At 49.9% G+C, this 15,725-nt stretch overlaps 1 protein-coding gene and 1 long non-coding RNA gene across 3 annotated transcripts in view; both read left to right on the top strand.

The window, feature by feature from the left end:
- The first annotated feature begins 74 nt into the window (after window positions 1–74).
- On the top strand, window positions 75–7,008 carry LOC131495417 (uncharacterized). 2 transcript variants are annotated; one of them, XR_009253936.1, is made up of 3 exons: window positions 75–830; window positions 1,313–1,583; window positions 6,517–7,008. It is a non-coding gene; the product is annotated as an uncharacterized LOC131495417 (long non-coding RNA). The 2 variants fall into 2 exon arrangements; XR_009253935.1 differs by lacking the exon at window positions 6,517–7,008 and adding an exon at window positions 4,373–4,946.
- Window positions 7,009–8,269: 1,261 nt separating this feature from the next.
- Window positions 8,270–15,725, top strand: part of LMOD1 (leiomodin 1) — a 45,489-nt gene continuing 38,033 nt past the window's right edge. The window contains exon 1 of the mRNA XM_058700559.1: window positions 8,270–8,776. Coding sequence (XP_058556542.1) covers window positions 8,516–8,776 — 261 coding nt within the window. The 5' untranslated portion in view covers window positions 8,270–8,515. The remainder of the gene's footprint in view (window positions 8,777–15,725) is intronic.

The following is a 15,725-nucleotide window of genomic DNA, read 5'->3' as shown; positions in this document are numbered from 1 at the left end:
GATTGGTTCACCGTTTCCTCCCGCAACCAATGGGAGCCTGGACTTCAGGGCAGCGTGAGGGCGGGGCAGCGGCGCGACGCGGCAGAGCTGGCCCTGCCCGGGTTCCCGAAAGCGGCTGGTCTTGGCTACGTAGACTGGCAGCAACCCAGTGGCGAGGAGTTCGAATTACCTGGTCACTGAAGGTTCCGAGGACTGAGCTGACCTGGCATTATTCCTTTAGGGTTCACCAAACTTCCTAAATATGTTTCTTTTTTCCTTTTTTTTTTTTTTTTTTTTTTTTTTTTTAGTACTTTGGTTGCCAACTTGGGAATCAATGCTGGCTAATTCGCTATGGTGTGTGAAGCTTTTACAAACTACGTGTAGCAGGAGCAGGATTCGGGCAGACAGTGTCACAGTCCCTTATAGTCACAGTGCTTGGAATGTGATAGATGTTCGATAAATGTTTTTGAAATGGACTTATCTGGGCCATCGTGAACTCTCCGACCGATTTGGGGCCCTCGATTTGAAGGGATAACGACAACAGAGCCTCTTCCGGGCCACTTTCCAAAAGATCACCAGAAGATGAGGGGTGTTTAGCCCAGAAAAGAGGAGCCCAAAAGCATGGGGACCCATCGACCTCTTTTAGCTTACAGTTAACAAAACCTCAGTCATAGGATGTCTGTTAAAGGAGCTCTTCTCCATTCCCGACTTTTTTTGGAATGTGTGACTGTAATTAAGAACCTTTAAATCTAATTAATTGTGCAGACTGAAGAGAGAATGTAGGAGATGGACAACAAGAGGAAGACAGAGAGCAAGAATTTAACATTTAGTCAGTACCTCAGACCTGATGGGTATGGATATTTCAGTAACTAAAGATGTGCAATCTCATGGGGCAAAGATTTTTTTTTTTCCCCTGATCTCACCAAGACCCAAGTGAAATATTCCTTAGTTCTAGTTACCTCCCTTTGTTCTTATTCCATATTCCTTATGCAGTCTTCTGAGTGTTATTTGGTTTCTGAATAGATTTTCCTTTAAGAGAGAATCCCCTGGCCTGTGCTCAAAACTGTTCTCGTCCACTTGATAGTTATATTGGTTTATGCATCTGCCTCTTGTGAGCTGGGTTCTTTTGAATCAAATCAATCAGCAGGAATGGTGATGATACTGAGTGTGTGAGTTTACAAGCCGAGGGCCAGACTTGAGGCTGTGGTTACCCAGCTCACTTCATTCCAACAGTCCCTACCCGAAAGTCCCTTACTGTACTGGGAGGCACCGCTCGGATGGACAGCGTGTGTTGTTAGACTTCTCACTCTTCTCTTTCTTTTCACTTCAACAGATAACAGGGTGTAAGAGGACAGTTTTGGCTGGGCAAGGCCTTGGACTTAGCCTTGGCTAGAGGGGGAAGATGTCACCCCTCCCTCAAAAATACCCATTTCCATCTGAGTGAAGAAACGTCCTGGAAGAGAACTAGGTATCCTAATCTCCTCCTAGTGAGTCCGAAAGAAGTCTGAAGACCTGCCGTGGCCCTCACTGAAAGGATGGCCAAAGACATTGAGGAATGATAGAAGAAAGGAATGGGGGTCCTTGAGAGCAAAGTCACAATAAAGGTGAGGGGCGTTTGAGCTGGTGATCTGACACAGCAGGGTGTACTGGTGACAGTTAGTGCTCTGGGCCCCGCCAGAGACTGCTGCTGAAACCCCTGTGATCCAGGTCCTCTGGGTATTGCTTTGGGGAAAACAGCTCCATGTATGAACTAAAAGAACTGTGACTCAGGGGCCTGTTTGGCCGTGAGATTTCCCCACAAGGGGCAAGGAAGGGGAGACCAAGGTGAGGAACAAGGTGAAGAAAGGGAGATCATCCCTCGTGCCTCAGGGAGCCACCTGGATAGGTGAGCTCTATCAAGTAGCCACGTCTGGCAGTGACACTGCTCTGAAGTAATTATCCACCCCTGCCACCTCCCACAATTCGCTTTTATTCATCTTCCACTCTTGTACAATTAGACCATTCTTGGGGAGAGGGGTCACTGAGAGAGCTAAGATTGGGGAAGGATGAGCATTGAATAGATATCAAGGGTGTATAGGCAATGCTGAACCAAGAGAGAAACTAGAGGGATGATAACCCCAGTGAACTATAAGACCCTTACTCGGTGCTCAGGATTGTCCTTAGTGTTAGGATTAGGGTAGAGCGAGTACATAAAATATTGATATGGTTGTTACTCTCAGGGTCCTCAAAATGTATGTGGGAAGAAAGAACACACACTTGAGAAATAGCTGGGTCAAAATGATAAAATGCCAAAATGTGTGACATAGAATATGGTAAGTGCTAGAGGAAGTGAGAGGAGAGAGGGAGCCCTGGAGGCCTGAAGGTGATCACAAAATGTGCTTGACACACTGGCATGTAAGCTACAGCCTGAAGTATGGTCAGATCTTGATCAGTGGAGAGGAGAAAGCCAGGCAGAGGGAAGGACAGCAACAAAGGTGTGGGCAGGAAGGAACATGATGGTGTCACTGAATGGGTTGCTGGTCCCATGGGGGAGTAGAGAAACTAAAGCAGGGGGCACCTGGGTGGTTCAGTTGGTTAAACGGCCAACCTTGGCTCAGGTCATGATCTCATGGTTCGTGAGTTCAAGCTCTGCATTGGGCTCTGCTGTCAGCAAAGAGCCTGCTTCAGATCCTCTGTACCTCTCTCTACCCCCCTCCCCTGCTCATGCTTTTCTCTCTCTCTCTCTCTCTCTCTCTCTCTCTCTCAAAAATAAACATTAAAAAAAAAGACTAAAGCAGCAAGAGCAAAGCTATATCAAATGATAAAGTTCTAGGGTAGTAGATGTGGACAATGACTTGAGAAGCAAGACTGGAGAAGAAGTAAGCTGTGTCAGGAGACAGTTATCTATATAGAAACTCTCGTGTCTCCACATCCAAGTATTAAGAACTAAATTCTTTCAGGATGCCAGGGTGGCTCAGTCAGTTAAGCGTCCGACTTTGGCTCAGGTCATGATCTCACTGCTCGTGGATTTGAGCCCCACATCGGCCTCTGTGCTGACAGTTCAGAGCCTGCAGTCTGCTTCAGATTCTATGTCTTCTCTGAGGCCCCTTCCCCACTTACGCGCTCTCTCTCTCTCTCTCTCAAAAATTAATAAACATTAAAATTTTTTTTAAAAAAAAGAACTAAATTCTTCCAGATTCTCTTTTCATGTTTGTAGAAAGTTAGAGACAGGACTTTCTCTGGAACAGATTTAATTATGGGAAAGTAAAGGCAGAGATGTCTCCCTTCCCTCCTTGGACCAGATTTGTTTCCCTTCCAGGGTAAAAAAAAAAAAAAAAAAGACTTAATGAAAGTTTTATCTCCTGGGGCACCTGGGTGGTCAATTGGTTGAGTGTCTGACTTTGGCTCAGGTCAGGATCTTGAGGTTCGTGAGTTCAGGCCCTGCGACGGGCTCTGTGCTGACACCTCAGAGCCTGGGGCCTACTTCAGATTCTGTGCCTTCCTTTTTCTCTGCCCTTCTCCCACTCACACTCTGTCTCTCTCTCTCTCTCTCTCTCTCTCTCTCTCTCTCTCAGAAATCAATAAACATTGAAAAAAATTTTTTTAAGTTTTATCTCCTTTATTAATATAGCTAAAGGAGTTCATTCTAGAAGGATACAATGAGGTCATAGGGTAAGCAGCAGGCCTGAAATAGCTTCCGTGGGGAGTGCACAAGAGAATAAACCACAAATGAGTAAAGGAACCAAGAATGCTTGTTTCCACACAGACCCAACTTAGGGAGGAAGGGGGATAGACATTTTCAGACTCTTCCCGTCCCAGCCACTCAGTACCTTCAAGGTTCCTGGACCTACATAGGTCGAGCTCCATTGAGCCAGAGGCTGTGGGAGTCCTAAAGAGTTTGGTCTGCCCAGGGGAGACAGGCCATGTCTCCAAACCCCCTAGCCCTGCCCGATCCAGTCACTGGGAAACTCAAATCGGCATGGACAAGTGAGGCTTGCACCACGGCTGACTCTCGGGTTTGGGGTTGCTGTCTGTGACTGGCTCCTCTTTGGTGGGCAGAGAGGTTTTAGTCAGGGTGAGGGTGGGGAAGGCAGTCTTTTTCCCTTTCTGCCCCTTTTGCTCCCCCTTGCTCTCCTTCCAGGAAGACATTAGTCTGGCCTATGCGGTCTCAGAGCTCCCCTCTACCCACTACCACTCACCTCGGGAGTGCCGGGACAGGCCAGTGGCCTGCTTCTAGAGACAAAATCTGCTGCTTTAGAGAAACTTCCAGCTTCCCCCCACCAGAGAAGAGAACCAATGTGATTATATATTGACTAACAATATATTGAGTGCAGACAATGTGTCTGATGCTATGTTATGCCCTTAGAGTACATTATCTTCTAAAAAATTTTTTTTTTAATTTTATATTTGAGAGAGAGAGAGAGATGGAGACAGAATCCGAAGCAGGCTCCAGGCAGTCAGCACAGAGCCCAACGTAGGGTTCAAACCTACAAGCAGTGAGATCATGACCTGAGCCGAAGTCAGATGCCCAACCAACTGAGCCACCCAGGTGCCCCATGCGTTATCTTATTTAATCTATTTAATAATTCCATAACCCTCTGCAGTAGCTACTTTCTTTTCTTTAAGTGGGTACTTTTAATGTCCTCATTTTCCATCTAAGGCTGAGAGAGGTTAAAAACTTACTCAAGGTCATACATCTTAGATCTGAGCCCAGGTCATTTGACTCCAGAGCCTGTGGTCTTATCTGCTATACTATACTGCCTGTCACTCTATGTTCCTGAAAATGTGACTTTAGTGGGGTCATCCAGTCTAGTTAAAGAACCACCCTAAGCATTAGTTAAATTGGTTCTGGTTCCCTATTCCCACCACCACCACATGTTTGGCTAGAGCTTGAGGTCTCTCTTTCTTCCTTTCTCTCCCCCTGGTTCCAGCATAACAGCAAATGTTTCTCTGGAGAGTACGCTGTGTCAGAATCCCGTGACACTCAAGGTGTGTTTGTTTCAGGTGGAAGTGGATTCTGAGCTTGGATAATTCTTGCCCCCTACAGAGTAAGTGGGCAGTGGTCCTTCACTGCAGGTGCTGGAGGAGACTGGACTCCTGGGCTCTGGGTTCCCAAGTCTTCCAGATCCCTCTGTGATACTTTTCAAGGGAAGCTTTTCAGAGTCTGCGAGCCCACAGTCCCTGGGACTCTAGGGAGCAAAAAATCTCAGACTGGATCATATCAGAAGAGCCAGCTGTTTGGAATTGTGGGACCCGAGGCAGAGAAGGTGCAGGGGTTTATGTGCAGAAACTTTGGTTAGGAGGCCATGAGTCCTGACTTAAATTTTGGAAGCTGTGGATCTGTTTTTTGAGTGTGTTCCTCAAGCAGAGACCACTGGACCCAGAGGGAAGGTCACCAAAACCAGATGGTACAAAGGCTACCCCTGGGGCTGAAGGTGGTTTTTGATTCAGGCCCTGGCTGCTCTTTGGGAGAAGTGAACATTATTGGCCAAAAGCCTAAGAAAGAAGAATCGTTGGGGGCTGGAAAGAGAGCTGCTTTTAGTGGACTGGGGCCTGGGAGACTAGAGGTTGGCCAAGGTGGCTCCAGAGCCAGGGATCCCAGAAGACGATGCCTCTTCCAGAAAGCCCCTGCTGGGCAAGAGTGAGAGTGAAGACTGAGTGACCCAAGGCGAGACAGGAGTAGGGGTGGGTTGGGCTAGGGACTCGCTGGCAGGTGCAGGAAGTGTCCTTTCCATGAGCATATCAAAGGAAAGCCCACCTCAGGCTAGCTCAAGTCCTTTGTTATGCCCTCTGGGATGCCCCCCTGACTTCTCCCTGCAAAATTGCTGCAGCTTCTGTTGGGTTCTTAACAATCGCTTCCACCTGTCTTGCTTCACTTTGCCTTACAGTATAATTGGTTTTTGCCCTATAAATCATACATTTTAAAGAGAATAACCATGTTGTAATTATTTTTGTATCTCTTACCCTGTAGTGCCTGACATGCTATCTGTACATAGCAGTATCTGAATAATGCTTGAATGAATGAATGAATGAGTGAGGACCAGATGAGAAGGGGTGTGTGTGTGTGTGTGTGTGTGCGCGCTCTGAGAGTGGTTACTGCTGAGGAAAGAAAGAAAAAGATAAGAGAAGAGGTGGGATGGGGAGAAAAGAACCCAGGAAGCAAGTAAATAAATAATTGTAAATGACTGTGTAACAGTTGTAATAACTGCTAATGATTACTATGCATTTACTATATATCAATATAGTACCTGTTCTATGTGTATGTTTGGATCCGATGTTCACAACAGTCTTACAATGTTGTCCTTATTTTTTTTTTATTTTTAAAAAAAAATTTTTTAACGTTTTATTTATTTTTGAGACAGGGAGAGACAAAGCATGAACAGGGGAGGATCAGAGAGAGGGAGACACAGAATCTGAAACAGGCTCCAGGCTCTGAGCTGTCAGCACAGAGCCCAACGCGGGGCTCGAACTCACGGACCGCGAGATCATGACCTGAGCCGAAGTCGGCCGCTTAACCGACTGAGCCACCCAGGCGCCCCTGTTGTCCTTATTTTACAGATGATGAAGCTGACCCTCAGTCACTTGACCAGTAAGTAGCAACTCCAGGACCTAACATGCATGGTCCTTTGGCCGGGAGAGCCCAAGCTTGAATGATGAAGCCATCCTGCTCTGCAGCCTCCCCTGTGGCATTTCCTTATGGCCCCTGTTCTTCTCTGTTGAGGCATTTTGTAGGCTTTTAATTGTTTAATGAATTACTTGAAATTATCTCCTTATTAATTCTCTTCACTGATAGAAAGTAAGCTATAAGAAGGCAGGGCCCACACTGAGTTTCTTTTTTATTTTCTTTCTTCTTCCTTTTTTTTTTTTTTTAAAGTTAGGCTCCACACCCAACATGGGCCTTGAACTCACAACCCTGAGACCAAGAGTCAGATGCTCCACTCACTGAGCCAGCCAGGCACCCCTGATTTTCTATCTTTAGTTACATGCCTTGCCCTTAGAACCATGCCTGACACATAGTAAGCACTCGATAAATACATGCTTACTGGCTCACCGACAGACTGACTACTGCCTCCTAAAAATGACAACCCCCAGGATTCTCTAAGCCTTTCTTCCACCCTTCCTCTCAGGTCTCCCTGCCTCACCTCTGCACTCCAGTCCCGCCAGTCAGCGCCATCCCCTGCTCAGCCTTAACCTAAAGCCAGACTAGTGGACGTTAAATGCCAGGGCCAAGTTTTTGTCCCAGACGATCCCTGGACTCAGCAGATGCTGATCAGGTGACGGTCTCTCTCTGGCTTAGGATGGAAAGACGCCAGGAAAGATCGAAGCATCTACCCTGATGGGTTACACCAGGGCTTCTAGAAGGGATTTTGTGGCAGGAGGGAGGGGGGCAGGAGATTGAGTGTCTCTGTGACTTGTGCAGGCAGCATGATGGATGAGCAGTGGAAAGCCCTTTTACGAAACATGCCAGACCTGCTGCCATAGTATCCCTCCCAACAGCCCAGAATTATATTTCCCCGAAGACACACTCGGTCGTGCTCTGGATTTATATGTGGGGTGGCAACCGGCCGGTGCTCCCAAAGGAGATCTGTCTACAGATGCCCCAGCAGCCGAGGAAGCAGATGAGAAGGGAGGGAGGTCTGAACCCTCTCCCTAAGAGCCATGGCACTTCATGGAAATTGATGGTCCTTCAAGAGTTTCCTGACTTCCGCGGGACCCACTCTCTTCCCCAAACAGCCTGCAAGTTTTCAGTTTGGGTACACAATGAAGATTTATTCTCTCTCCCTCTCTCTCTGTCTCTCAAGAAGTGGCTGGGGCCTCTGATGCTCAGCACTAGGGTTCTCCTTCCCAGAGAGAACGGGTAGGCAGGTAATTCAGATGATCTGGAATCACGTATCTTTCCTAGGGCTGTAAACTACTGGAAGTCCCCCAGCACATTACCAAATACAGTAGAAAGGAGTCAGTGGACCACGTACCAACAAGGGCAACACCCACCCCGGGTGGAGAAGTCAGATACGTGCTTGCACAGGACGTGCCTGGGGCTGGCCTGTTCCTGAACCCCCATGGCCCCATCCCTGCTTTTCTGGCCCTCCCGTGGCTCTGATCAGCTTCTGCCAGGCTCTGCATTTTTGTATCTTTTTCTCATTGCGTGGCCCCCTTGTCTTTAAAAGGCTAAATGCTCTGTACTAAATTTGGTCACACAGAGCTCCAAGATTCCCTGGAATGTCCTCAAGTTTCAAACAGCTCTGACAGCGAGGCAGGCCCGCCCCCCCTGTGTGGGGATTGGCTTCCCCTTTCGGGGCCAGGCCGTTGTCAAGTCTCATTGGCCGCTGGTTAGACCAGCCAGGGTCCACTAGCCCTGGGCTCGGAGCTAGCTTGCAGTTAACACTTCGGCACCTGTGGCACCGCAGGGCAGGGCAGAGGAGCCACCGAGTCCTCGACCAGCTGGGAGTCTGCTCTCAAGCCCACTCTGCTCCGTCTAGGTCAGCTCCGCGCCTCCCCCTCGTCGCCCACCAGGACTCCAGCAGCCCCTGCAAGAGTCCCAGCGCACCTTGCCAGGATGTCTAAGGTAGCCAAGTATCGCCGGCAGGTGAGTGAAGACCCCGACATCGACAGCCTGCTGTCCACCCTGTCTCCCGAGGAGATGGAGGAGCTGGAGAAGGAGCTGGACGTCGCGGACCCGGACGGGAGCACCCCCGTGGGGCTGCGGCAGAGAAACCAGACGGAGAAGCGGTCCACGGGCATGTACAACCGGGAGGCCATGCTCAGCTTCTGTGAAAAGGAGACCAAGAAACTTATTCAGAGGGAGATGTCCGTGGATGTGAGTGAACCATATGCTAGAGGAAAGGGGGGAGGGAGGGGAGGGGGGGGAGACCCTAACTCGCGCCTCGGATGCTTCTCTCCTTAGAGCAGAAGGTCATGTTGGCAAAAGATGTGATGCTTCGGAACCAATTACCATCCGCTGAACTGGCAGCCGTGAACCTCTTACCCCTCGTTTTGGTTTAAAGCACAAATTGGCCGTGTTAGCAGAACTCACCATCCCACAACAGCAGATAGGACCACTAGGAGAATGGGAGCTGGAGAACGTCCTTGAAGCGTTCATTGTCGAGATGACACCCTCTTTGTCCCCGAGCACTTTTTTTTTCCTTCACATTCATTTCCTCCGTTGTGAGGATGGGCAGAGGATAGACTGATGCTCGCGGTCTCTTGGCAGCCACCCCAGGAAAGCTAGTCAGGCCCTCCTTGCAGAACTGCTCGTTTTTAAGCCCTCTGGGCGACTCGTGGCACGTGGACCATTTGAGGAGGCAGGGGCAGATGGGCCTCCCACGGCGATGGGAGACAGGGGTAGGGGGTGGGGTCTGTGAGGTGGGAAATGCATCTTAACCTGATGGCTTCGGTTTCGCTCCCAGGGGAGTTGGGGTTTGCACTTCCTAGAGGGGCATCTTGGAGGAGGGGGTGGGGTCCCCTCCTTTTGGTAGTAAGCCGTTTTACAACCAGCCAGGCCCCTTTGGGGGAGGACAAGGATATTTCCCAGCAGGGTTTTGCCATGAGGAGGGGACAGAGGGGAAGCATCTGCCCACACCCAGGATGGGCTTAAGCAAAACCTGCTTCCTCTTTTCCTGGGTTGGCGTGGAGAGTTCTTTTTTCACCATGTGTTCATATGTGAGTTTTCTTGGGACAAACTAGACTGGCCTCCACCTGAGCGTGGCTCTGTAGACCCCCCGGCCACGGCAGAGAGTGTCTGGTGGGGAACCGGTCCTGTCTCTGCACCCATTCTCTTCTACTCGGTACCTACTGGCCACGTCTCTGGTACCTTGTCTGTGCCTTGCGGATTCTCACATGAAAAAGTTCAATCTCAATTCTCGTTCGCTGTTTTACGTCTGTGGAAACCAAGGCCCAGAGCCTCAAACGCCGTGTTCATTCTCGCAAAGGAAACGAGAAAGGCAGTATTATCTCCTGGAACTTCTGTAACATGTCTGGCTGGGTAGGAGATTGTGCTGGATGCTAGTCGCAGAGCACGTTTGTGGGCACAGCCCTGGCTCCTTGAGTGAAGGGATGGGGGTGGGAGGGATGAGGGAGAGTGAGGTAGGGGAGCTGGACCTCTGCCTCTATCTCTACCACCCCGGGCCCGTGTTTAAGGCTTCACCAAGAAGTTGGGAGTGAGGGAGTCAGAAGGCTCAGAAATTCACTACTCCGTGGGCAAGGTGATCGCCTCGGATACCACTCGGTTGATGATGAACAGACACTAGAATGCTTATGGAAAACAAGGAAAGGAGGGGCGCCTGGGTGGCTCAGTCGGTTAAGCGTCCGACTTCGGCTCAGGTCACGATCTCACAGTCCGTGAGTTCGAGCCCCACGTCAGGCTCTGTGCTGACAGCTCAGAGCCTGGAGCCTGCTTCGGATTCTGTGTCTCCCTCTCGCTCTTACCCTCCCCTATTCATGCTCTGTCTCTCTCTGTCTCAAAAATAAATAAACGTTAAAAAAAAAAAAAAGAAAACAAGGAAAGGATAGAGGGGACTCCCCGTGAGGGCCTGGTACCTCAAGACGCCTATCAGGACACGTAGGGAAAGCCAGGCAGTGCACCCCAGGCTTTGGCACCTCTGTAAATCCCCCACGTGGACCCCCAACCCTTCTCTCCCCCTGCTCCTAGTCACCAGGCTCTGTGCCCAGTGGCTTCTGGGATGCAGAAAGATACTCCTGAGGCTGAAGTCAAAGCAAGATGCTTAGGCTATGGAGAATGCGAGGGACTCTTATACTCTGGGAAATTTCATTCTCAAAAGCCTTCTTCCTCAGCCAACTGAAACCATGGCACGCTCCTCTTCCCCAGCCCTACCTCCCTCATCCCTGCCAGGGGCACACTTGTTTCTGCAGGCAGAGCCCCAGTCAGGAAACAGAGGGTGGCGTGCGTGCGTGTGTGTGGTGTGCACACACACTCACACAGGTGTACGTGAGACGGTTTGAGCTGACTTCAGGGTCATTTTTCCCTTGTAGGGATAGGCTGTCCTCACTCTTCCTCATCCAGTCCAAGGGCATATGTTGGCAGAGTGGCTGGCTGGAGTTCAGGGTACATCCTGAGCCATGGGCATAAGTCATCTCTGTAAATCTGGATGAAAAAGTGGCTTCTTTTAGGGGCGCCTGGGTGGCTCAGTCGGTTAAGCATCCAACTCTTGATTTCAGCTCAGGTCATAATCTCATGGTTTGTGAGATCGAGACCCGTGTCAGGCTCTGTGCTGACGAGACTGCTTGGGATTCTCTGTCTCCCTCTCTCTGCCCCTCTCCCCCACTCGTGCTCTCTCTCCCTCTCAAAATAAGTAAATAAGCTTTAAAAAAGTGGCTTCTTGGGGCGCCTGGGTGGCTTGGTAGGTTGAGCGTCCGACTTCGGCTCAGGTCGTGATCTCACGGTCCGTGAGTTCGAGCCCCGCGTCGGGCTCTGTGCTGACCGCTCAGAGCCTGGAGCCTGTTTCAGATTCTGTGTCTCCCTCTCTCTCTGCCCCTCCCCTGTTCATGCTCTGTCTCTCTCTGTCTCAAAAATAAATAAACGTTAAAAAATAATTAATTAATTAATTAATTAAAAAAAATTAAAAAAAAAATAAAAAAGTAGCTTCTTTGGCACCATTAGGAAGCTAGTGAGTGTGTGATTAAGAACTTGGATTTAAGTGCCAGAAAAGCCTGGTTTGAGTAGCAGCCTCTCTTCCTGTCTGTATAACTAAGTAACTTACAAGTGACAGAACCTGTCTCACTTCCCTCAGCTACAAAATATCCAGCCCATAGGACTGTTGTGAAAACGGAAAGGATAATAATGTAAAGCACTTAGCACAGCACTTAGCACAGAGCTTGGTGTGTAATAAATGCTCAATAAATGGCACTATGAAGTTATTAATTCATTAATTTCTACCCCTGCCCAGCTCCTCCCTCCTTTAGTTCCTGGAGGGCTGAGCAAGCCAAGTGTGTCTGTTTAACTAGTGGCCAGAGTAGACAATAAACAAACATACCTTGGATGCTCAGGCTGGGGGGCCTTTGATATCACAAACACAGGGCAGCTCCAGGTGGGGCTCCCGGCTGCTGGACTGGCTGTGGCTCTCACTGAGAGTGGCCTTTGCTCCCCGTAAGGCACTAGAAGTTAGTTAAAACAAAAGAGTAACTGTGAGCCTGTTTTGCTTGACTCAAGAAAGCACAGCAAAATGAGCCTTTACTGAGAAACTTCTACATGCTAAGCATATTCACCCTTTCTTTTATTTAAACTTCCCACTTCTTGGGAGATAGGTCTTTTTATTCCCATTATACAGAGCAGAAAAATTGAGGCTCAGAGAGGTTGAATAACCGCCCTGCGTTCACATAAGCAACAAGTAGCCTGCCCAGCTTTAAGGACTACGCTTCTTCCTCCCTGCCACATCAGGGTATGGAAAAAGGCAGTCATGCCAGCCCCTGTCCTGAAGAATTTATAATCTAATTAGGATCACAAGACACACACATACAGAAGCACCACAGAGGTGTTACAGAGCACCGGCCACATATTCATACGTTGTCGTAGAAGCACTGGGCTATCACCTAGTCTAGTCTGGCAGAATGTTCATCCCTGCCCCCAAGACCAGGAACATAAATATTAACACCAAGTGTGGATTCGGGATTCAAACTGTTAGAACCAAGTGTGGATTAGGGAAGTTAATCCTGCCCAGATATTGGATGGCATTAGGAATTTTTTGTTACCTCCTTTTAGGTGGGATAATGGTATTGTGGATGCACTTTTTAAAGAACCCTTGCCTTTTAGACATGGATACTGAAATATTTATGGGAAAAACTGATAAAATATGAGGGAATTGGCTTTAAAATAATGTGGGCAAGGGGAGTGGGTCGGGGAATAGATGAAATGAGATCATCCACCAGTTGATAATTGTTGAAGCTGGGTGATGTGAAGCTGAGAGTGGAAGGCAGGCCCAGTTTGGGTCTTCAGCTCTGGTTTCTCTGGGGGAGGAGCTCCAAGATTCATACTCTGGCTATCGTGCTGGAGGGGTGTAGACTGTGGAAGGGGCCTCAGATGGCTTCTCCCTCATGGGATGGAATACTCCGGGGCTGTCCTGGATTGGCTTACTCCCTCCTTCATGAATACTCCTCTCCCCAGGCCACCCCCGTGACCCTTCGGGTCTCAGGTACCACTTCCTCCAGGTAGCCTTCCCTGACTGCCAGGCAAATTTAGGCACCATGTCTGATCTGAGCACTCCAGTACCGCTCTGTACCGGCCCCATCCTGTTTTCTTATATCTCTTCCTCGCCAGCTTGTGTGATTCTGGAGGACGAGCGCTAACACAGGGCCAGGCACAAGGTGGGCCCTCAACCTCTGTCTGTTGAATGAAGGTTCGGAGCAGGAGGTGGGGCTTGGCAGAGCTGACCCCTGGCTTCCCTCCTTCCCTTTAAAGGGGCAGACCTCTCAGCCCGTGTGTTCTGCCCCAGTCCTCCAGGGACTCTCCTTCTGCCCAGGTGGAAGACAAAGCCCCTGGGCAGGTGTGTAGCCAACAGTTCAGTGAAACCCTTGTGCTTGGCTCAGGTTTCAGGAACCTGATCCCAGCAGGTCAACCCATGTGTTCTCTTTCCTTCCCAAGTGGGAAAGAAAATCTCCAGCCTGTCTCCCCTGTCCTTCTCCCTGGCGTTACCAGGGGCTGGGGATTAGCACCTGCACCCAGCCAGGAGCAGGGGCAGCTGACTTGGGTGGGGGGTGAAGGAAGCTCTTTTAGGTTCTCCCTTGAGAAGCTAACTAGAAGCACCCCATTAGCCAGTCGCTGCTGGGCCTGAGCCTCCTGACCTCCCCCTTGGGTCTCTGGCTCACACAGCCTCGCTGTTCCCCTCCCCTACCAGTCCCAGTTCACGACCCAGTGTCCATGGCTTCTCTACAGGGATGGGGATGCCCAAGGCCGGTGGCACTAACCCTCAGATTGCCCTTTGCAGAGGCCTGGGCCCTATCAGGAGTGCACTGGGCAGCACGGCTCCACGATTAAGGAGATTAACCCCGACTGGTACACACCCAAAATAGCCCTGGAGGCTGGGGTGGAGAGGGCAGAAGAGGTGAGGGGGGCCTGTTGACCTGGGGAGGCAAAAGCAGGCACCCAGGGAGGGTTGGACAAGTTTAAAAAAATCTCTCCCTGGAGTTTGAAAGGGGCCTCCATCTAGAGTTTGAAAAAGTGGTTGATCAAACAACAAAGTGTTTGTTTGAATTGTTGTTCTTACTCATATTTTATAAACTGGCTTCTGTACGCAGAGACTATCTGATGAATTTTAAGCAGTGAAACACCAGTGCCTGCTCCCACCTTTAGCATTGCCCCCCAGTGCTCACCTTTTCTCAGAGGACAGTGGGGAGAAGGGCTCAGGTGGGTGGGATGCGTGGCAGGAGGGAGGCAGAACAGATAGGAGCAAGGAAGAGATGTAAAAATGAAACAGCTCAACAGTGAGTGGGAGATGGTCAGGGGAGAGGCAGTCAGTGGATGGTCAGGGGAGGAGTATGAGTCCCACTAACCGAGGGGAGGTTGCCGCTGGCATCTGGCAGGCTGGGGGCTTCAGGGTCCCCATGGTGAGGCAGGAGGAGGCACATCTGAGCAGACACCCAGAGTGAGGACAAGGTCTTCATCTAACCTGGCTGCCCTCCCTCAGCCTCTTTCTCCCCAAGAGACTCTGGAGTATCCGTATCAGACAATGTCAGTATAGCACAGCTGGGCCCACGGTGCACAACGCCTGAATGAAGTGCACTGGGAGAGCCGCAGAACACAGAGGGGTCAAGGGCACTGTCCTTGGAGATCTAAAGTCTACATGCATAAAGTCCATACACACACACACACACACACACACACACACACACACACACGGCAGTTATAGCAACAAAGCACAATGAATGGGGAGGGGGGGCCAGGGGAAGAGAAGCTGATATCCATATGCCTGCCAAGTTGGATAAACAAGAATATCCTGGGCAATAATACAGAGGCCTTTCCAGATCGGGCTGTGCTTTCTTGTTTGTTAGACCTCCTTTGGAATAAGCAGCAAAGAAAGAAGGGGTCTAGATTCTGAGTATCAGTTCCCCTAAAGGGCTCGCTTCGCCCCGGGGGCAGTGTGGGGAATAGAAAGCCCCGGGGTGTCTGGAACCGGACAGGATCAGGTCTGATTCCACTTCTGCCCCCATCGTCTGAGCGCGTTACCTGAAGACGGGGATGAACTTTAGAGTACCTTCTGGACCCAGCGGCATTATTAATACCATCTCATTAACATAGCTTCTGGAGGCCCCATTGCTCTACTGACAAGTGGGAAGATGACATCAATCTTGAAGGGTTACTGTGCGGATTCAATTGGCTAAGGTACTGAAATTGTCTGGCACAGCACGAGAGACTTCTCCCCACCCTAAATTCTTCAGACTTTATACTTGTGTAGATGCCAAATCCACTTTTTTTTTGTTTGTTTGTTTTTTTGTTTAAGCTTAAGGAAGAAGGCCGGCTTATTTAGTTACTTCCTGCCTGGCCCCCTTCCCTTGATTTCTTTGAGCCTAATTTATTTAACGCCCCAGGCCCCAGGGCTCGCACTGGGTGGCTGGGTTAGAAACATTGCAGAATCAAGGGGGATGGAGTGGGGGAGGGTTCGGGACTGGTGAATTCTCCTTGTCTGCAACTTCCGTGAGCTCAGAAAGGCCTAGGCCACTTTGGACAAATTTGGCTCCACCTGTCTCTGGGGCCCGCTGCAGAAATGACCAGCGGGGTTGGCGGGGCGCTGCTGATGACAGCAAGGCCGTGAGCCTGC

The sequence above is a fragment of the Neofelis nebulosa genome, chromosome 15, assembly GCF_028018385.1.
Source record: "Neofelis nebulosa isolate mNeoNeb1 chromosome 15, mNeoNeb1.pri, whole genome shotgun sequence".
In the NCBI taxonomy this organism is placed as follows: Eukaryota; Metazoa; Chordata; class Mammalia; order Carnivora; family Felidae; genus Neofelis; species Neofelis nebulosa.
Note: the sequence above shows the minus strand (reverse complement) of the source record. Positions and strands in the feature narration are given on the sequence as shown.